Below are 23,455 nucleotides of genomic sequence, written 5' to 3' on the forward strand. Positions count from 1 at the left end.
GGACAAATGGAAAGGTCCTTGTATAAAAAGTAAAACTAACTTGCTCAGCTGTACCTTGTATGTTTCCCTATGACTGGAACTGGGCCATTTTGCATTGGCCATCGTCCAGTGATTGTGCACTGGTGTAATCTCTCACCAATGAGACTGGTTCAGTCAATTAAGTAAATGTTATTACATCAGTGTTTCACCTACATTCCCTTATGTACCTGTGTGCCTACAATTTAAGAGGCTAATATAAAAGAAATTGCAACTGTAAGTGAGGCATGGCTTAGTATAAGCTGAGAATCACGTTGACTATTTAAAAGTAAAGTAGAAGATAGGAAACTTATTCAAATATAAATTCATGATCTTTTGTTATGCAAAAATACAGCTTCAGACTTCAATGACTTCCTTTATAGTCCTCTGAAATGGTATTTGAACATATTAACAAGAGAATAGAAAGGACAAATCAGGACTGTTATTCGCAGATATAAAAAATCCCATTTTACTTCAATAAGGCAAGTGCTATAAGAAATCAGCTTCCACTCATTACTTTTTGTCTCTTTCTCCTGAATGTTTGAGGAGATAATTTATTTATTTAGAGATACAGCATGGAACAGACTCTTTTGGCCCAGCAAGTCACTGACTTAACCCTACTGTAACCACAGGACAATTTTACAATGACCAATGAACCCGGTTCATCTTTGGAATGTGGAATGAAACTACAGCATCGGGAAGAAACCCATGCACACATGGGAAGAAACGTATAAACTTGCTTAGAGAAGACGCTGATATTGAACTCCAATGTCCTGATCTGTAATAGCTCATGCTAATTGCAATGTTATCTTGACAACCCATATGTGGTAGGAGTGTAACTTGGGCTGCAACTAGCTTGTGGGTGTTTGATAGATTTGTGTAGAAAGAATATTAATCTTATATATAACTGAGCTTAAATGTCTTATGTATGTACTGAAAGTGCAAAATTAACTTGATTCCATATAATACTGCATCTAGCCTGAAAGTGTTAGATGAGATAGCCTAGACTTTTACACAGAATCTAACAAAGCTGTACTTTCCAGAGACCAATTCATGGTGGAATACAAAAGACAAGTGCTTTGTTTCACTACATTCCCACACACGGCTTTCTTTTGTTTTTCTCTTGGTTATTAACATACATTGAATTTTATACCTGTGTATGATTCCACTCAGCAACCATCTATGACCCTCGATGGAAAAAGTCACAATGCTATTTGATGACAGAGGACATAACAGACATTCACGTCTGATGCATTGTAGATGAAGTAACTGTTGGAGAGCTTAATATCATGGTGCTTCAATCTGAATTTGTGCAAAAGCTTCTTCCTCTTCAGCAGACGGTTAGTATTCAAGGTGACTAGCATCAACTCAGAGCTAGCTGAAGAGACCCGTCTGGGATTTGCAGTCTCTGGCACAAGTGGGGCAGGGAGATGCTTCCCAAATGCTCATTTTCTTTATATTAATAGCCCTGGTATTCTCACAAGTCAAGGTCAAATTCAATTTATTATCAAAGTACATTTACAGTGCCTATAAAAAGTATTCACCCCCCCCCCCCATTAGCTTTCATGTTTTATTGTTTTGCAACATTGAATCATGTTAGATTTAATTTGGCTTTTTTGACACTGATTCACAGAAAAAGACTCTTTTGTGTGAAAGTGAAAACAGATCTCTACAAAGTGATCTAAATTAATTTCAAATATAAAACACAAGATAATTGATTGCATAAGTGTTTACCCCCTTCAAGTCAGAATTTAGTAGATGCACCTTAGGCAGCAATTACTGCCTTGATTCTGTGTGGATAGGTCTCCATCAGCTTTGAACTCTGCAATTTTTCCCTATTCTTTACAAAATCACTCAGGGCTCTGTCAGATTGCATGGGGACTGTGAGTGAACAGCCCATTTCAAGTCCACCCATAAGTTCTCAATTGAGATCAGGACTCTGACTTGGCCACTTCAGGACATAAACTTCCAGTTATTTTTAAGCCAGTCCGGTGTAGATTTGGCTTTTTGCTTGGGATCACTCTTACTGGAAAACAAATCTTCTCCCAAATCGCAGCTCTCGTGCAGACTGCATCAGGTTTTCCTCCAGGGTTTCCCTGTACTTTGCTGCATTCATTTTACCCTCTACCTTCACAAGCCTTCCAGGGCTTGCTGCAGTGAAACATTCTCACGGCATGATGCAGCCACCACCTTGCTTCATGGCAGCGATGGTGTCTTTTTAATGGGATGTGTGGTGTTTGGTTTACGCCAGAGTTTAGTCTGATGACCAAAATGCTCAATTTTGGTTTCTCAGACCATAGAACCTTCTTCCAGCTGAGTTCAGAGTCTCCCACATGCCTTCCAGCAAAACCTAGCCAAGATTTCATGTGTTTTTTTTTCCAACAGTGGCTTTCTCTTTGCCATTCTCCCATAAAGCTGTGACCGGTGAAGCTCCTGAGCAATAGTTCTTGTATGTGCAGTCTCTCCCATCTCAGTCATCAAAGCTTGCAAACTCCTCTAGAGTTGTCAGAAGTTTATTAGTGGCCTCCCTCACTATTCCCCTTCTTGCAGTTACTCAGTTTTTGAGGACTACCTCCTCTTGGCAGATTTACAGCTGTGTCATATTCTTTCCATTTCTTGACTTGGGATATTCAGTGACTTGTAAGTTTTCTTGTATCCATCTCCTGACTTGTGCTTTTTGACAATCTTATCATGGAATTCTTTGTCTTTTGTCTTCACAGAGTAGTTTTTGCCAGGATACTGACTCACCAGCTGTGGAACCTTCCAAATACAGATGTATTTTTACTACAGTCAATTGAAACACCTTGACTGCACACAGAAATATTGAAAACCTGATGCACAATAAAGGTTCTCCAACCTTTGTGGCATCTGCAAACTTACTAACCCATCCCTCCACTTCCTCATCCATATCATTTATAAAAATCATGAAGAGTAAGGGTCCCAGAACAGATCCCTGAGGCACTCCTCAGCTATTTGGTGAGGATTTTGGTGAGCTACTTGGAGAGGATGTGACTTTTTTTCCCAAGAAGTCTCTTACGGCAAACTTTGAAGTGCTCTCTCTGTCCTCCTAAGTGCTGTCTCTTGCTGAATGGAGTTTGTAGTTGTGTATTAGTTTTGGGACTTTGGAGGCATGTGAGTGAAATGGCTGATGCATCAGAGCTAGCTGACAGTAATTAGAGCCTTGAGGTTGGGAATGTTGGCTGGGAGAAGATGCTGACATTTGCTCATTTATCCTGCTAATAGATTGAAAAGATTTTGTAGAGACAGCACTGTTGTCCTTCTCCAGTGCCTGCTAAATATATATTTCAAAATTATTCTCTCATATGCTTCACTGGGAGATTGGTTTCCAAATGTGCACACACATAGATATCATCTGCACACAAAATCCTACTCTCTGACCAGTTGATTAGAATCATGGTTTGTAGTAGCCAGAAGAGCAACAGATTTAAGAAAGCCTCTGCAAAGGCCCTATTTATTGACAAAGATGAGGGTTTTGTAAGGTCAGAAAAGAACAAATGTAGTATTTGGTGTTGTTACTTGTATTTTTCTTTGAGTTGTCATATGGCGAAGATTAAATCCAAAATGCATCATTAATCAAAATAATAAAGTAAACATTAGGTCTCTGCGAAGTGCAAGAAGATTAAATATTCATAGGGTTAACTACTGTTAAATCTCCTAGTTTATTACTTCCAAATGACTGAGAAACACTCACTCTCTTAGATTATCGAGAAACTCACTTAAAACCATTGACATTAATAAAATGACCTCCAATTCCACATCTGTAGCTTCTGAAGTGTAAAGTAAAAAGCTTTAAGTCCCCTTCAAAAATCTTCCCTGTCATTGATCAAAGGCTGAACATTAACTTTGGTGTCTAGGCAGCTGTGAGAAATTTTTGAATTGACACATTATTAAGGATCTGAATGTTCTTGTACTGTCAAAGTTTGGTGTAGGAGGTTAACAATAGCCCAGGCACACAACTGTCAAACTTTGCATTGTGGGCTGATGGAGACACAGAAGGCAGAGAGTGTTTTGGGAAGGACTTCCTAAGTTTATGCTTGAGACAGCCGAAGCCATGGTCTTTAATGGAGCAAAGGAAATCAGCAAAATGTTGATAAAGAATTAATGGCCAGTAATGGTAGACGTTTTCTTCACACCGTCCTCTTCACCCCTCACCTCATACCAGCCTTTGTGCCCCTTGTACTAACACAACACCTGCAAGCATCTGTCTCAAAACAGGACAGAGACCTGACATGACAGCATCTATGCAACTTGATGTTGTTCTGTTTGAAGGCAAGAGTACAGAGAAATTTACGAGGATGTTTCTGGGATTTCAGTTACAGGAAAGGTTGAATAGGTTAGGACTTTATTCCTGGACTTTAGGAGAATGAGGGAAGATTTGATAGAGGTACATACAATTATGGGGGGGGTGGTATAGACAAGGTAAATGCAATCAGGCTTTTTCTACTGAGGTTAGTCATGGGTTAAGGGTGAAAGGTGAAATGTTTAAGGAAGATATGAGGATGAACTTCTTCACTCAGAGGATGGTGAGAGTGTGGAATGAACTGGCAGCGGAAGTGTAGATTCAGGTTCAATCTTACCATTTAAGAAAAGTTTGAATAAGTTCCTGGATGGGAGGCATATGGAGGGTTATTCCTGGTGCAGGTGCAGGTCAATGGGACTAGGCAGAATAATAGTTGTGCATGGACTAGATGAGCCAAGGGCCTGTTTTTGTGCTGAGTTCTCAAGATTATTCATAAGGTTGCTCTCTTTGATGGAGTCTATCCACCCAGCTTTTCAACGGCTTCCTGCTCATTGACCATTACTTCCTCCCTGAATTGGTTTTGAGAATTACTTATTATGTGAATGACACCATATTAATACAAACCTGTAAAGAATGACTGTGAAATACTGAATTGAATTGACTTTATTTCTTACATCCTTCACATACATGAGGAGTAAAAATCTTTACGTTACGTCTCTGTCTAAATGTGCAATCATAGTCATTTATAATAATTTCTAATAAATAGAACAGTCAACGTAACATAGAAATGCACTCTAATCAGCGTGAATTAATCAGTCTGATAGCCTAGTGCAGGGGTCAGCAACCTTTACCACTGAAAGAGCCACTTGGACCCGTTTCCCACAGAAAAGAAAACACTGGGAGCCGCAAAACCCGTTTGACATTTAAAATGAAATAACACTGCATACAACGTTTTTTTTGCCTTTATGCTATGTATAAACAAACTATAATGTGTTGCATTTATGAAATTGATGAACTCCTGCAGAGAAAACAAAATTACATTTCTGCATGCAACAAAAACATTTTGAACTCCGAAAAAAAGACGTTGGGTTGAAAGTTACTTTTAAGTAAAATATTCAATGTCTATTTGAGTCCTTCTTGTATTTATGAAAAACGCCGAACTTAAATTTTCCGCCAGCAGCAAACCAAAAATAACGTCAGCCAGCTGTCATCCTGAAAAATGAAAGGACTATTTCACTGAACAATGAAAAAATATGAATATAAGTAAAATAATAGGCAATTAAAATATTTATCATACTTGGTTAATGGGATTTCTGCTCCTGGACCTCAGCGCACAGCGTCTGCACATCAGGGCTGTATGATGTCACCTTCATCTTTACACAGGATCGCAAGCTGTCATCTGTGAGGTTTTCAATATCACTCCATTTGTGTTTCTGAGCAAGAACGGCCTTCTGACGGGCAACATCTTCAAGGTCTGCTGTCAAGCGTCTAAACTTGGACACCCATATGTCTTTGTCGGCTATGTCGGCCAGTTCCATCTCAAGATCAGGTTGACTCACACCTGCCAATGCAGTCGTATTCAGTAGGGAAGGATCGATGCTTAAGGGAGTGACCGGGAAGGATAATGTGTTTTTTTCCTCTCTGAACTCACAGAAGCGTTTCCCAAACGATGTTTGCATTGCGATGATTGCAGAATGTAAATACTCCGAAATTATCATGTCGTGACCTTGTTTGAACTCTCTCAAATTGGGGAAGTGAGACAAAGTGCCTTTCTGTAAATCTCTGGCAAGCACTGTCAACTTGCGCTCGAATGCCAAAACATCCTCCAACATGTGCAGGGCTGTACGTCCTTTCCCCTGAAGAGCTGTGTTCAGCGTGTTCAGGTGCGCTGTCATGTCTACCATGAAGTGTAGCTTTTCCAGCCACTCTGGCTGTTCCAGCTCAGGAAAGGTGAGCCCTTTGCTGCCCAGGAAAGTTTTCACTTCTTCCAGACACGCGACAAAGCGTTTCAGCACCTTCCGTCTGGACAGCCAGCGATAAAAACACGTTGTAGCGGTGTCAGTAAACTGCAGTCAAAGATAGCTTTATTCGAACTAAACAGCCTTGCTTTTAAGCCTCCCTCAACCCAGCCCCCATGGACGCAGATGCTGCAAAAGACGCGTACTCACAAACCCCCGTAGGCTATCTCCCTTAGCCGGAATGCTGGCTAATTGTGAGCCGTTTCGGATGTGGCAGGAAATGTGTCGCTACACTTAGGTTGTACAAGATCACCATAATTACATTTCAAAAGCTAACAAACTAACATAAAATACATTTTAATTAAATACTGACCAATTATTTCCCAAAGCCACAGGGAGCCGCAGCACAGAGGTGAAAGAGCCACAAATGGCTCGGGAGCCGCAGGTTGCCGACTCCCGGCCTAGTGGAAGAAGCTGTTGGTCCTGGCTTTTACGCTGCGGTACCACCTCCTGGATGGTAGCAGCTGCAACCGTTCGTGGTTGGGATGACTCGGGTCCCCAAAGATCCTTTGGGCTCTTTTTTCAAACCTGTCTGTGTAAATGTCCTGAATCATGGGAAGTTCACAACTACAGATGTGCTGGGCTGTCCGCACAAATCTCTGCAGAGTCTTGAGGTTAGAGAGGTACAGTTCCCATACCAGGTAGTGATGCAGCCAGTCAGGATGCTCTCAATTGTGTCCCTGTAGAAAGTTCTTAGGATTTGGGGGCCCATACCAAACTTCCTCAACTATCTGAGGTGGAACAGGTGCTGTTGTGCCTCTTCCACCGCACTGTATTGTCAGATCACTGGCAGGTCCTCGGTGATGTGGATGCCGAGGAACTTAAAGCTGTTTACCCTCTCAACCCCAGATCCATTGATGGCAATAGGGGTTAGTCCAGGCATGGGCAAACTACGGCCTGCGGGCCATATGCTGCCCGTTAAGCTTTTTAATCCGGCCCGCAGAACTTGATGAAATTATATTAATAAACCTTGTTAACGTTTTCTCCCCGCAATTCTGGCGTTTTCCCAATAGATGACGCACTCTATATACATTGTTGAGGTGCAGCGTATTACTCCACATTTGCGCTTTACTTTGTGACCTTGTGGCAACCCATTTCCTGGCACATCCGAACCAGCTCACAATTAGCCAGTGTTCCGACTAAGAGAGATCGCCTGTGGGGATTTGCGAGCACAGAGCTCTGCAAACCGGCGCGCTCTCCCTGCTTTGTCATTCTGCGGGTTGTTGTTGGGTTTTGGCACAGGGGACAATTGAATAAGAAGGAGCAGGACAAGTAGACCTGCATCTCCTACCGTTTTTGAAATAAAGACAGTCAGGAGGAGAGTGATGATGATAATATCTTGAAGGATAACAGAATTTTCAGTGCTTTAAAATAATAACTGTTACTATTAAAAAAGCTGTATTTTATTCATTTAATTTTCAGTGTTTTAAAAGTCATTTAAATAAATAGCTAAATACCATAGGACTTCAAAGACAGATATTTTGTTGTAATGCATTTGTTCATTTTCAATTGCAATTAAAGCACATGTTTTCTACATATCCCATGATATTTTATTTTCTCTTATGAGGTGTATTACCAAAACACTCTGTCCATCTGCTCCTGGTCCGGCCCCCCTGTCAAATTTTAGAACCCTTTGTGGCCCTCAAGTCAAAAAGTTTGCCCACCCCTGGGTTAGTCTGTCTCCATTCCTCCTGTAATCCACAACCAGCTCCTTTGTTTTTGTGACATTGAGGGAGAGGTTGTTTTCTTGACACCACTATGTCAGAGAGATGACTTCTTCCCTGTAGGCTACCTTGTTTGAGATTCGGCCAATCAATGTAATGTCGTTGGCAAACTTAATTAGCAGATTGGAGCTGTGGCTGGCGACGCAGTCATGGGTATACAGGGAGTAAAGGAGGGGAATTAGTACACAGCCCTGGGTGGCGGTATTGAGAGTCAGAGGGGTGGAGGTGAGGGAGCCCACTCTTACCACCTGCTGGCGATCTGACAGGAAGTCCAGGATCCAACTGCACAAGGCAGGGTGAAGGCCAAGGTCTCTGAGCTTCCTGTTGAGCCTGGATGGAACTATGGGTATTGAATGATGAACTGTAATCCAAGAACAGCATTCTCACATAAGCATCCTTCTTCTCCAGATGTGTAAGGATGGTGTGGGGAGCAGTGGCTGTTATGTCGTCTGTCAATTGGTTGTGTCGGTAGATGAATTGTAGGGGGTCCAGTTTGAGTGGTAACATGCTGCAGATGTAGTCCTTGATCAGCCTCTCAAAGCATTTGCTTATTACTGCTTCTTGTTCAGAAATTATCCAGAATGGTATGTTTGTCCTGTAACCTCTAAATAGGCTCGTAAATACAACACACCTATATTTCTTTTGCAATGCCTAGAACACTTCTTTCTGAACCTGAAGTCAAATAATCTCATGAGTGAAGATGAAGGCAATTTAAATTTCTTATCTGTGTTGAATATATACTTTCTACAGGACTTCAGCTGTTTGCACAGAATGTTTTGGCTCTTTTCTTACTAGAGTGCTGCATCATTCGGTACCTGCTTCTGCATTTACTCAGAGGGTAAACCACTAATACAGTGCTCGTTATAGTTAGACGAAAGATTCATCTGGGAGAAATCTGAACCATGCTTGAAGAATCAAAATGCTTGTTCAGAACTAAAACAGGTAAGAGTTTGCTTCTCTTCGTTTTGATCAGATTAAACCTATTGCTGATGCATTTAGGGACTATTTTGTGCTTAATTACAATGTGAGTAATATATTTCCATTGGACTTCTGCTCCTGATGATTTATCATAGTTTGTGCATATTACACGGCGCCGTGTCTGACTGAAGTCACTGCTTTTCACAGTAAATGATTTCAATCAAAGTCTTTTGAGAAGGTTGAGAAGCACAGCTAGGTGCTCCATGAACGCAAGTTCCTCTTTCATTTCTGATTAAATACAAACTGTCTGTAGCTGTCCCTAAGTCAAGTCACCATCACAAATCAATTTCAGATTTTCAGCTTCTCTGTTGTTGAATAATGCAAGAAAAATGATCAACCCTCCAAGTATGACAGATGGATTGGTTTTGAAACTGCCATTTTATGAGAGGTCTTGGGATCTGCTTCTGGATAATGAAAATGTCTCTGCTCTTTGGATGGATAAAGGGCAGTCTGTGCAGAGCAAAGATCTACTCCTGCTTTCAAAAAATTTGCAGTTTAGCTCACAAGATCCACACTGTAGCTGTTGAGAGGGGAATTCTTCTGAAGTTGAGATTTGAAGGTATTTACTGGGGCAATTAATTCAGAATTTAATCATGTGCAGCTCCTGTAGAAGTATCCAACAGAGGGAACTGTATTGTGTGTGCAACTCAGGCTCAGTTCAACTACAAGCTTTACAAAAAGCAGTGCAGGGGAACTCTAAATAAAATTTACCACTTCTACATTTTATTGCCTTTCTAAACCACTGCCTCCTCTCCATCTCTTATTTTCAGCAAAATCTAACAAATCTGAGAACAGTTATTGCATTATCTTCAGTGCAAGTTTCTATGTTCACTCCAAAAACAAAGCAATTAGTCAAGAGACAGCTGAAAGGAACAGACGTATGTCTAACATCAATAATGGGCAGGCTTTTGGGAGTCGTAACATGCAATTACATTAAAATTCATTCTAAGAGACTTGGATAAGAACAACTTTAAAGTCACTCATTGTTATAAATTCCAAAGGACACAAGACTAGGCTGTCCTAACTTTTCTCATAGGATAAACCACCCATCCCAGATATTAGTCTTCCGGACCTCTTCTAAATGTGTTTGTAGTTTCTTTAATGAGACTGATTTGAGATGCAGTACTTAAACACCCTGAGGCATAACCTTGCTACTTTTCTGTCTTAGCAATAAAACAATATTATTCTGGAGCTTTCTTAATTACACGCACGTCATTGTTCTGCAAATCATACATTAAAGCACCTGGATTCTTCTGGAACTTATAATTCTGCAATTCCTCAACATTAAGAGCATTTACTTTTTTATATTTCTTGCCAAGACAGACAAATACATATTTTTTCACAGTGCACTTCAGCAGAAAGATTTTTATTCACTCACTTAACAGTACCGCGATGCAGCATCCATAATCAAAGGCCCCCATCACCTCAGCCATGCTATCTCCTCGCTGCTGCCATTGTGAAGGTGGTGTAAGAGCCTGGGTCCCACATCACCAGGTTCATGGACAGTCATTACCCCTCAAATATTAGGCTCTTGCACAAAAGGCGAAAACTATACTTGCCCAATCATTGAGATGTTCCCACAATCTCACTTCATGGACTCTTTATAATTTCACTCACCACAATACTGAACTGATTCCACAATTTACAAATTATGATCTGAGAACTATATAATTTATTTATTATTTTGTTTTTCTCTTTGCATTGGCTCTTGGTCTTTTGCATATTGGTTGTTTGTCTAGCTTAGGGTGTAGTTTTTCAATGATTCTATTGTGTTTTTTTTTGTACCTACTGTGAATGTCAGCAAGAAAATGAATATGATGATATATATGTACTTTGATAATAAAGTTACTTTGAACGTTTGAATTATGAGGCCTCCTAAATATGCATCTCTAACTTTGCCATGGACACTTATAAGCCCAGCTGCGAAAGGAGGGTTGGCATGAGGCCACAATACCATCCTCTAAAAACTCAGTTCTACAGAAGCTCTTGAGCCCTCATCCCTGGGAGGGGAAGGATACACCAAGAAGATGGGCTACACCTGGAGACACCATAGCATGGACCAACCATTGCTCTGAGCAGTAAATTTTTACATGGCCTGAAAACTGTGTGGCACTTTAATTTTCTTTTGGTAATATGCTTTGACCCCTACAGCACACCAGTCTTTACAACCAGAAAACCTCCACGTTGTTTCCTGTTAGCCAACTAATCTTTTATCCACACCAACACATCATCTCCTACATCATAAGCTTCTTTAATAACTTTTGATGTGGCACCTTATCAAATGGCTTCTGGAAAATCCAGGTATATCTAAGCATGCTCCCCCTTTATCTACAACAGAATACATATTGTAAGACCATTTATAAATTGATCAAAATGATTACTCTTTAATAAATTATTTCGGCTTTCCTTATTTACATTATTTTTTTGGGCTGGGTGTTCTCATATTTTCTTTTTGACAGACATTAAGCAAACTGGCCTCTAGTTTTTTACTTTGTTTCCCTACCTTTTTAAATAAATGAGCTGTGTTTATTGCTTTCCAATTAAAGTTCAAAGTGTATCTATTATGTCAAGTTGTATATTAACCATATACAACTTGACATTCACCTTCTTGCAGTCAGCCTCAAAACAGAGAAACAAAATCAAATCCACAATAATCTTCACACCACAAAATCTGTCAAAAGTCCAATGTGCAAAAAGGGAACAAAAATTAAGGGGAAAAAAAGTAAACAAATAATATATAGAACACAAACTGCAGAGTTCTCGACAGTGAGTCCAAAGCCACAGAGCCAGATGAGCACTGCACCCAGTCCAAAGAACCTACTCAAAATATAGGAAATCTTTGGACAATTAAAACCACGACATCAACCATGTTAATATCTGTTTCTTTTAAGACCACAGGATGAAGCCCATCAGGACCTGATGATCTCACTGACTGCAGCTCCAAGAAGCAAATTTGCTCAGTACCACTTCCTAGGTGATTACAAATTTCTGGGAGTCTTGCCCCAGTTTCCTGATTTACAGCAATTTCTGGAATGTTACCTGTATTCTACAGAGTGAAAGAACATCATCTTAATTTATCTTGCAGCTCCTTATTTTCTATTATTATTTCAAAGGGTTTTTTAAGTTTCCTTTTTAAAAATGCAAACATGTTACATGAACATTAATCAAACACTAATCCAAGTTTGAATTAGAGCAATTTCAAAGAAATATGTCAAAATAGAGAACAATCTCAATACAGTATTTGAGCGATTCCCTGCTTGGTAGGCCATTATCCTTCCGAGAGGATCCACCTGATCACTCACAATTCCACACCAGCATTCCTTAGCACCACTCGCATTATTTTTCTCTGTGATTTACATTTTAATTTAATTCCTTTGGTTAATTAATTTTAATGACTGTAATTAATTAAAAATCAACCAATCTGTGATCTCATCATGCTGAGAATTAATCAGAATATGGCACCAAGAAAGCTGTAAAATTCGAGAAAGGAAAGGAATTTATTTTTGTATGCAATATAGATACTATATCATTAAAACAGATTAAAGGCATCTTCCAAAGGCCAGCAGGAAACAGCCTAACAGTGTGCTTTCCTAGACCTGAGTACCTGGGAAGTGCAGGATGCTAGGATAAAAGTTGACATTCTTTGGAGGTGAGCAAGAAAATAAATATATTTGCACATTCCACTCAGGAGCACGGAGCAGAAGACCTTTTGATTAATTCGGCTCTTCTTAATCCACAGAGTCATGCATTTGGGAGCACTTACTGCTCCACAGCCAACCAGTTAATTCAGCATGTATGAGAAATAGAACCACATACAGTCCTGTGCAGAAGTCTTATATATTAGGATCCCCAAGACCTTTGCAGAGTACTATATTTGTCAACGTGGAGCAGAGAGCGAAATTGTACATCTGGTAGGATCAAAGGATTTTGGGAACGGTGAGTGTGAAGTGCTGCAGGAGGGGTGAGGGACAGGTAACAGAGAAGGAGTGCCGGGATGCAGATGCAGGCACACCCAGCACTGAGACACCAGGCATGGGCATTTGATTCCAAACAACTGGTTTAGCGTTCATTACAGGAAGTTTCTCTGGTGCTTCCCACTCCTTCCCCTCTCCCTTCCCCCTTTCCCAACCATGATTCCCCTATCTCAGTTCCCTTCCCACTCTCAGACCACAAGAGACCCATATCAGAATCAGATCTATCATCACTCGTCATGAAATTTGTTTTTTTTTTTGCAGCAGCAGCACAAAGCAATATATGCAGAGAGCCTTAGATAGTTTAGGGGAATGGGCAAAGAAGTGGCAAATGAAATACAATGTTGGAAAGTGTATGGTCATGCACTTTGGTGGAAGAAAGGAACGGCAGACTATTACTTAGATGAGGAGAGAATTCAAAATGCAGAGATGCAAAGGGACTTGGGAGTCCTTGTGCAGGATACCCTACAGGTTAACCTCCAGTTGATGGTGAAGAAGGTGAATGCAATGTTGGCATTCATTTCTAGAGGAATAGAGTATAGGAGCAGGGATGTGATGTTGAGGCTCTATAAGGTACTCGTGGTTCAGAGAAGATTCAGGAGAATGATTCCAGGAATGAAAGGGTTACCTTATGAGGAACATCTGGCAGCTCTTGGGCTGTATTCCCTGGAGTTCAGGAGAATGAGGGAGGATCTCATAGAAACATTCTGAATGTTAAAAGGACTGAACAGATTAGATATGTTAAGTTATTTCCCATGGTAGGGGAGTCCAGGACAAGAGGGCACGACTTCGGGGTTAAAGGACGTCCATTTAGAACAAAGACGCAGAGAAATTACTTTAGTCAGAGGGTGGTTAATCTGTGGGATTTGTTGCCACGAGCGGCTCTGGAGGCCAAGTCATTGGGTGCATTTAAGGCAGAGATGGATAGGTATGGGGAGTAGGCAGGGGAGTGGGGATGACGGGAAGAATTGGATCAGCCCATGATTGAATGGTGGAGCAGACTCGATGGGCCAAATGGCCTACTTCTGCTCCTACATCTTATGGTCTTATATAGAATACTGTGCAAAAGTCTGTGGCACCATAGCTGTGTGCGTGTGTGTGTGCGCGTGCGCAAGCACGCGCACTTGCTTAAGACTTTTGCACAGTACTATAAGAGTTTTATCTTCTGTGGTCAACATTTTCCTTAATTGTCTTAACAAAGGCTGGAGTTTTAATGATTAAAGATATTTAAAAATTAGCTTTAATTGTTACATGCACATTGAAACATTAGAATCAGATTTAATATCACTGGCAAATGCCATAAAATTTGATATATATATTTATACATACACACACACATACATGCACGCACACAGACAGACACACTATATTAAATTATGGAAAAAGAGAGCAAAGAAATAAAAAGTCGGGTAGTGTTCATGGGTTCATTGTCCATTCAGGAATGTTAGGGAGGAGAAGAAGCTGTTCCTGAAACATTGACTGTGCATCTTCAGGCTCCTGTACCTCCTCTTTGATAGTTACAGTGAGAAGAGAGTACGTCCTAGGTGACAGAGGTCCTTAATGATGGATGCCGCCTTCCTGAGGCATCAACTTTTAAAGCTGTTCTCGATGCTGGGAGACTAGTACCTGTGATGAGGCAGGCCGAGTTTACTACTTTCTGATCCTGTTCAGTGCCCCCCCCTCACAAACCAGACGACAATGGGACCAGTTAGAATGCTCTCCACGGTACATCTGTAGAAATTTCCGAAGCCTTTGGTGACATACCAAGTCTCCTCAAACTCCTGATGAAATATTTGCATCAAAGACCAACACTGTCCTGAGGAGGTGCTGGGACAGTCTTCAAGTGTTGCCACGCTTCCAGTACCAACAGCTTACTTACCCTAATGGTATGTCTTTGAAATGTGGGAGGAAACCCATGCGGCCAAGAGGACAACATACAAACTCCTTACAGATGGTGTCAGGAAGCAGACCCCAATCGCTGCCACTGTAAAGCATTGCACTAGTGGCTATGCTACGGTGCTGCCCTCTTCCGGTTAGCTAGACTTCTCCAGGTTGCTTTGATCATCAGCTCCTTCACATTTGTGAATGCAAGCTCTTTTGAGCTTACAATATTCTTCTAGATTTTTAAAATTCACATAAAGCATTCATAAGGAATAACTTTCAAAATAACACTATATTTTAGCAGTGCACAGACTTTTTTTTCTTAAATAATCATAGGCTCGATCTCTATAATCAAATTTAAAGAGGAAATTATATTACTCACAAACCTGCACACTTAGAATTAGGCTGCTACTAATTCCAAAGCTTGGCTGAACAAAGACAGCAAATCACAGCCAAAAGATCTTGCATCATCATAGACTTTAAAGCAGTAAAATATTCTGAAGTCATTCAATGTAGAAATTACTACTCAAAAATTAACCACAAAGTTAAAGGAGGTATTTACATGGTTCAAAGAGAAGTATAATTTAAAAGGCTTTTGAAAGCAGGAATTGGAGATCAAGGCAAAATGTGTTTGGAAGATCTCTAAGCAGTCACCATGTAAAGACTGAAGTGTCAGCTACTAAAATGTCAACTTGGCTCAATTGGTTAAACCCTTGTTTGAGTCAGTAGCTTGTCAGTTCAAATTCCACTATGCACATCACCTGCATTAACATACTGATGCAATGTTAAGGGGAGTGCTCATTGTCTGAGGTACAATCTCTTGATTGTGAAACTGTTCGAGTGCCTTGGCCAACGTTCTCATGAACTTAAAATTTCTTGTTTTCAACTAACACACAGCACACTATAAGTAGGCTTTTGCTTTACAGAGAGCAAATAACCCAACAGATTAAGAATTAGTCAACTACTCTAATGCTTGGACGAACAGAGCGGCACTTAACAGCCAATATACCTTGTATTATCATTGACTTTGAAGTTGTAAAATATATGTCTTGTACCTAATAAAATGACCACTGTGCATGTTCGTGGTGTTCTTCTGCTGTAACCCATCCATTTCAAGTATTGAAGTGCAGTTCACCCAGAGATGGTCTTCTGCACACCATTGTTGTATTCATAGTTATTTAAATTACTGTCACCTTCTTATCAGCTTGAACCAGTTTGGCCATTCTCTTCCGACCTCTCTCATTAATGAGGCATTTTCACTCATAGAACTGCCACTCACTGGATTCTTTTTTGTTTTTCACACATTTTCTGTAAACTCAAGATATTGTTGAGTGTGAGAATCCCAGGAGATCAGCAGTATCTGAGGTACTCAAACCACCTGGTCTGTCACCAATAGTCATTCCACGATTATAGTCACATAGATCACATTTCTTCCCCATTCTGTAGTTTGGTCTCAACAATAATGGAACCTTTTGACCATATCTTGATGAGTTGTAGCCACATGATTGGCTGATTAGATGTTTGCATTAATAAGCAGATGTACAGGTGTACCTAGTAAAGTGGCCACAGAGTGTAATTAGCTAAGGTTACACTGGAATTTGGATATGTTTATACTCAGAGTGAACAGTTAACCTGCATCTGTAGCCCAAGTTCATGCATAAAATATCACTGATTGAGGATTGCTGAAGTGTAGTCGGCATTGATAGAATCATCCTCTACAAAATTCTGTATCTTTTGGAGAGCAGGGGAAAACACACAAGAGTTGTATGTGCTTCCTTATATAGCCAGACAAATAGTTAAACGGTTAACCATGACGAAGACTAACAGTGTAAAATGGAATGCCAATTATAGTTTATTACAGTAGAAAGGATTAGATAGTACTTTGAAAAGTTATCAATTACAATTTTAAGCAGAAATACATTTTCCCCATTATTGTTACTGCACCAGCACTCTGCTCATTGAATATTTAATTACAACAAGCAATAATTAGCTAATTTTGGAATGACATGTATGCCAGTCTTTTAGATTCTGAGCTGTGCAACACTAATTAGGTGGCTCTGCATTCTGCATGAATTCAGAAAGCTCAGCACAATTCACCCCCTCCTTACTGAGGTCGGAAAATACACATTTAACTTTTAATACATTTTTGATGTAGTATATTTGACCTACTTTATGTATGCTGTTTATATTTTCAGCTTTTTTATTGGATTTATTTATTGATGTTGAACATCATAATCAACCTTAATAAACCTCTGCTCATTATGAAATCTCAGAAAGCTGTAGCTGCTATTAACAGATTTATTACTCTGGTCTGCTTGGCTTTTTCTCTTTCTTACCTCCCTATTCTTCTCCCCTATTATTACTTAACACTGGTATCAATCATCTCCTGTGGTAAAAAACACTCTTGATTACTGCCATATTTCACCCTATAATAAGAGTTCCTTCACAATTTTATGTCATCGAAGCATTGGAGATTACAACATAGTAATGTCAGCCAGGTCTTTCTGCAATCAATTTCTCTTTATGAGAATCTGCCAGGTTTGCGAATAAATAATGTATTTTGCAAATCACAACTATAACCGATTATTTTAAATCTCACTCACTTTAGGCAATCTTGCAAAAAAAAAATCACACTATAACCTCTATGCAGAGCCCCATGGTCATGGCTGCCTGTTAGCCCGATTCACTTGGATTGTCTTTGAACTTTATTCAGTACGAAAAGTGACACACACCCTCAGAAACTCTCAGTTTAGGAAAATGCAATAAGACAAGGCTAAGGAAAAAGACATCCATCCTTCATCTCTATCTAGTGCACACAAAAAGGTGAAGAAAACCAGGTTAAGAATTGTCCCTGAGTTGCCCTCCTGTAGAACAGACCAAATGGATGGTGAGAGTTTGTGGGCAATTATTGTAGCATTGTACCTTTTCAGTATTTTGCTTTCTTTGTGTCATACAAATTGACAAATTAGATAGAATTCCACTAAAGTCCATTGTTGCACAGAACTAAGAGCATGTGCATTTCTTTCACTAAGAAAGAGAAGGCTGAGGAAAAAGACTAAAAAGATGTGGGATAGTAATGAAAATACATTTATTTATAAACTCAGTATGGAACTGAGGAGAGAGTGGTTGAAATTTGAAAGCCGCAAAGCAAAGTTGTGCTTGAGGTGTACACATTTCATGCATTTAAAGGGAAGCTATGAGTGAGTATGATGAAAAGATTAGATAAAGGAGGCTTGTTTGCAGTATACACACCAACAAGGATCTACTGTACTAAATGGGCTTTACATTCAATGCAACTCTATGTAATATAGTTAGGATTACATATGTGAGGAATAGAGGAGTATGCAGGCAGGCTGGGAAAAGGTCATTAGGATCTGGCAATACTTGTGTGGGAGAGGGCTTGAAGCAGTTGGTCTAAGTTGGCCTATTGCACTAGCATAGCTGTAATTCTGCACCACTAATGAAATATGCTAATAAACTGAGCACTCAACAGTTCATAAAAACAAGTCTGGAATGCAAACATATACTGCATGAAAAATGCTCTCCTTACTGCTGAATGTTTAAGCTAACTTATACTGTGGTGCTGAAGCAACAGTATAACATTCTTGTCTTGTTAGTTACTATGCTAAAATGCTATGGCTGATGTGGCCCCAAGCAGGACTCAGAATACAAGAATCTCGGCAAGTTTTCATTGTTGTTCAAGGCAACCACTGAAACTTTCTGGGAGACGGTGCTTGACAACTCTCAAAGCACTGGCTGTGGGCTAGATAACACTGATACGATACTTCAATAGAATCCTTATTTTTTGAAAGGAATCCTATTGAGAAAGAGCTTTATTAGGCAGGAAAGATCATCTAACTCAACAAAACATATTCTGTATTGTGTAGAAATTGTCAATATTTACAGCATAATTTAAAAATACAGAACACAGAACAATACAGCACAGGCATAGTCTGTGTCGAACATGATGCCACTTCTCTTCTGCCTGTAAATGATCCGTATCCCTCCATTCTCTGCATATTAGAAACATCGAAAACCGACAGCACAATACAGACCCTTCGGCCCACAAAGCTGTACCAAACATGTCCCTACCTTAGAACTACCTGGGCTTTACCCATAGCCCGCTATTTTTCTAAGCTCCATGTACCCATCCAGGAGTCTCTTAAAAGACCCTAACGTTTCCGCCTCCACCACCGTTGCTGGCAGATCATTCCACGCACTCACCAAGTCAAACTGCTTTTATTGTTATTTCAATCATAACTGCTGGTACAGTACACAGTAAAAATGAAACAACGTTCCTCCAGGACCATGGTGCTACATGGAACAACACAAAACTACAGTAGACTACAGACCTACACAGGACTACATAAAGTGCACAAAACAGTGCAAGACAGTACAATAATTAATAAACAAGGCAATAGACACAGTAAAGGGCAAATTACAATAATAAATGATGTAAATGTAAACAATGTTTTAACAGGAATTGAGAAAGATATGAGCAAAAATTGCAAAGGGATTGGTGTGTGTGTGTGTGTGTGTGTGTGTGTGCGCGCACACGTGCGTGTGTGTGTTTGTGTTTTTCTTGGCTATGGAGCTGGTGTTGAGGGACCAGGTGACCACTCTCTGCGTAAAAAACTTACCCCTGACATCTCCTCTGTACCTACTTCCAGGCACCTTAAAACTATGTCCTCTCATGTTAGCCATTTCAGCCTTGGGGAAAAACCTCTGACTGTGCACACGATCAATGCCTCTCATTATCTTGTACACCTCTATCAGGTCACTTCTCATACTCAGTTGCTCCAAGGAGAAAAGTTCCGAGTTCACTCAACCTATTCTTGTAAGGCACATTCCCTATTCCAGGCAACATCCTTATAAATCTCCTCTGCACCCTTTCTATGGTTTCCACGTCCTTCCTGTAGTGGGGCGACCAGAATTGATCACAGTACTCCAAGTGGGGTGTGACCAGGGTCCTATATAGCTGCAACATTACCTCTCGGCTCTTAAACTCAATCCCACAATTGATGAAGGCCAATGCACCATATACCTTCTTAACCAGTCAACCTGCGTAGCAGCTTTGAGTGTCCCATGGGTCCCTCTGATCCTCCTCACTGTCAAGAGTCTTACCATTAATACTATATTCTGCCATCATATTTGACCTACCTAAATGAATCAGCACTCACTTATCTGGGTTAAACTCCATCTGCCATATTCATGTGCCTTTCTAACAACCTCCAATACCAATAATGTATCTGCTTTCACTACTACCCCTGGCAGCCTGATCCAGGCACCCTTCTCACCTTAAATACATGTCCTCTTGTACTTGACATCCAGGGAGAAAAATAATGACTGTTTACTCTGTCTATGTTTTCCATGTTTATTTATTTCAAGATGCTGCACGGAACCGGCCCCTCTGGCCCATTGAGCCAAGCCGTCCAGCAACCCACACAGTCTAATCACAGGACAATTTATGATGACCAGTTAACCTACAATACCTCTTTCGACTGAGGGAGGAAACTGGAGCACCCAGAGGAAACCCATGTGGATACAGGAAGAATATATAAACGAAACGTTTTTTTACAAAGGACAATCAAATTAAACTCCGAACTCCAATGCCAGAGCTGTAATAGTGTCGCACTAAACCTCTATTTGGTCTGTCCTCAGCCTCCAACATTCCAACAAAAACATCACCTTCTCACAGCTCATGCCCTCTAATCCAGGCAACATCCTGATAAAGCACTTCTGCACCCTTTCCAAAGACTTCACTTGCGTCCAGGTACAATAGTAGTATTTAAGAGGCTGTTAGACACATGAATACATAAGTCTTGCTTTCAAGAATTTGTCCAATTCCCTTATTGAGTCACCATTGAATGTGCTTCCATCATCCTTTCATGCAATGCATCTGAGTCGCTCTAATTGCAAACATGTGACAGGAGTAATTTCCAATTACTACAGAGACTCATACATCAGGCCAGTTGGCAGCCAACAAATTTAAACAACCAAGCCATTAGGAAGCAGAGGATAGACATTACAAAACATTCCCTTGCACGTATCTGCTGACACATATAACATTTTGCTTCAATTCAATTGGTATGTTTCCATCAGCTGTCACTCTGTTCCCCCACTGCTGCAATACCATAAAAAAGTCTCTCATAAGGTTTGGTTTTGGGTCAGTGCTAAGAATCAAGGCTGAATCAGGATAGAGATTCAAAAGGAACAAGGTAAAGATGCTTAAAATCTGAAAAAAAAATACAGAAAATGCTGGAAGTGTATTCGCATATTGTGCCTGCAAAATAGAATCAATAATCCAGGTTGATGAAAATACTGCTGAAAGTCACGGAGCTGAAATGTTTGTGTCTCCACATATGCTGTCTGACCTGCTGAAGGCTTTCCAATATTTTATCTATTTATATATCAATATGTTTCACCTGCTTAAAAAAGGTATTCACTATAAGTACCTTACTAGACCTGTGTACATCCTAAAGAACTTTGTAGCCAATAAAATAATTTTGAAGTATTGACATTGCTGTAATATACAGTAGAAAGTTGTTGTAATACTATGGTGCCCATTCCTCCAACCTGAAAATTCATGATCATATAACCTGTATTCCACAGATTCACCCCTTTCTCTTAAACTTCAAAGAGTTTAATGTCCTGTACTCTTGCTTTATTTATTGTCATAAAATATATCGGTAGTGTTTTACATCAGAATAAAAAATCAATCTCGCTTGAAGCAGCACATCAATCATTACGAGATCACTTACCACCTTCTGCAAGTGTTTCTCTTTACGCACATCCACCATCACAAGCCCCTCCTTGACTAGTCCGAGACCTACATCGTCCTTTGTATCAGAAAACTGCAGCGTAACATATGAGCAAGTGGGTCCTCCAAATTCAACATTCAGCAGGCACTGAGTATTTTGAATGTCTCTGACAACACTGTCAATTGCATCGGCTCTAGCATCTTCCTGAAAGATAAAAGACCATATTTGTTTATTAGCAGTAGGTCATAACTGCCCACAGAACTCATCAGGAGTAATTGTTTTCCAACCTCCGTGATGGAGAGTGGAATCTGGTTCCAAATTCTAGCATACAATATCCCTATGGTATTTGTGCCTAATCAATACAAGAAGCCCACTAGAGATCAGATAAATTGTAATAAGGAACCACATAAGACCAATGTTCCTACCAGATAGTTAAAGATAGTTAATAGTCAGAGAAAGGTCATTGATGTATTGCACTGTGAAATTCCCAAATATTTATAAATGCTTCTTTCTTATCCTCAACTACATAATGCAAAATGCACATGTATATTAATCACATCTAGTTCCACCTTTCTTGTCGCATTTTCCACTGTCAATTGAGGTTTAGACTGAAACTTCCAAATCAGTAGGGTTTGGTTTCAAGAGCCACCCCAGAAATTTGAGCATATTTTACATTGACATTCAGGTACAGTGCTGAGGATGTCTGAACTGGTCTCCCATGTAAATGTAAAAGATCTTCTGGTACTTAAAGTCAAGCAAGAGAGTTAGTCCTAGTGTTCTGGACAATGGGCTAGATCAGGGCGAGTAATAGCTGGCACATCTTGAGAAATTAATAGCCAGTTCTAGTGTAAAATCTCTGAAATTCTGTAGCAACTCACTGTACAGTGAAAGTACTGTCAACATAGAAGTCACCAACTATTATTAAACCACCTGAACTTATTTTTTCTTTAATTTACTAGAATTATTTGTTTTTAAACTAATCAACAGTAAGTTAGGGTGCTTTGGAATAAATCTATTTCTTAAAGTAATCTAGTAAATTAAAAGTAATCCCATTAATTTTAATTACCACTTATTGTCAGAGATACATGTAAACAGTGAACAGGTCAAGGGTCAAGAGAAGGAGCTTCAACTTGCATTGCCTAAGTGTACTTGTCTCTTGTGATTAACAGCACAGCCATGGAGGTGAGGTCTTGAGATTACTGGATCCAAATAAATGCAAAAAGATAATATCGCAACAGGACGAGTGCAGGGATGGGTGGAGGGGGAAGACATTGAAATATGGGCCAAGTTCAACTCAATACCACCCATAACTTACACTTAATTCTACATTTTGGAAATGGGATGTATGCTCAGAATCATATTGCTGTTCCCATGAGCATTATGGGCACCACATTGTAATAGTGACTGTATTTCCTTGTTTGGAACAAAAGGATCTCAGAAGTTAGCACAGAAATAAAGTCCTTTTTTTCCCAATTATCAGTTTGCAAACATTTCTGCTACTTCACATTGTTCTCCAAGGGAAGTATGTGAGGATTCTAAGTAATTCATGGCCTGAACCATCAGTTTACCTCAGTTGCCACTGTTCCTACAATTGTGGATGCAGGTCCCAATTTGCAAATTGAACATATCTGAAAGGGTCCTGCACTTTTGACAGATGAGGATGGGATGTTATATCAAGGTCTTAATGACTGGCTCACATTGCCATAGTAAGCCATACTCCCCAGAGACTGCCACTGAGACACATTATTTGGACAGTGGTAGGATCAGTATATCACAATACCCTTAGGAACTACATACAACTAAATAGCTTTAGTTAGAAAATCATGTTGAAATAACAAGTCTGACT

At 40.0% G+C, this 23,455-nt stretch overlaps 1 protein-coding gene across 1 annotated transcript in view; it reads right to left on the bottom strand.

Annotated features, from left to right (window-relative positions):
* Positions 1 to 23,455, bottom strand: part of snd1 (staphylococcal nuclease and tudor domain containing 1) — a 990,315-nt gene that overhangs the window by 45,980 nt on the left and 920,880 nt on the right. Inside the window, exon 22 of the mRNA XM_059987006.1 lies at positions 21,610 to 21,813. Coding sequence (XP_059842989.1) covers positions 21,610 to 21,813 — 204 coding nt within the window. The remainder of the gene's footprint in view (positions 1 to 21,609; positions 21,814 to 23,455) is intronic.

Source organism: Hypanus sabinus, chromosome 13 (assembly GCF_030144855.1).
Source record: "Hypanus sabinus isolate sHypSab1 chromosome 13, sHypSab1.hap1, whole genome shotgun sequence".
Lineage (NCBI taxonomy): Eukaryota > Metazoa > Chordata > Chondrichthyes > Myliobatiformes > Dasyatidae > Hypanus > Hypanus sabinus.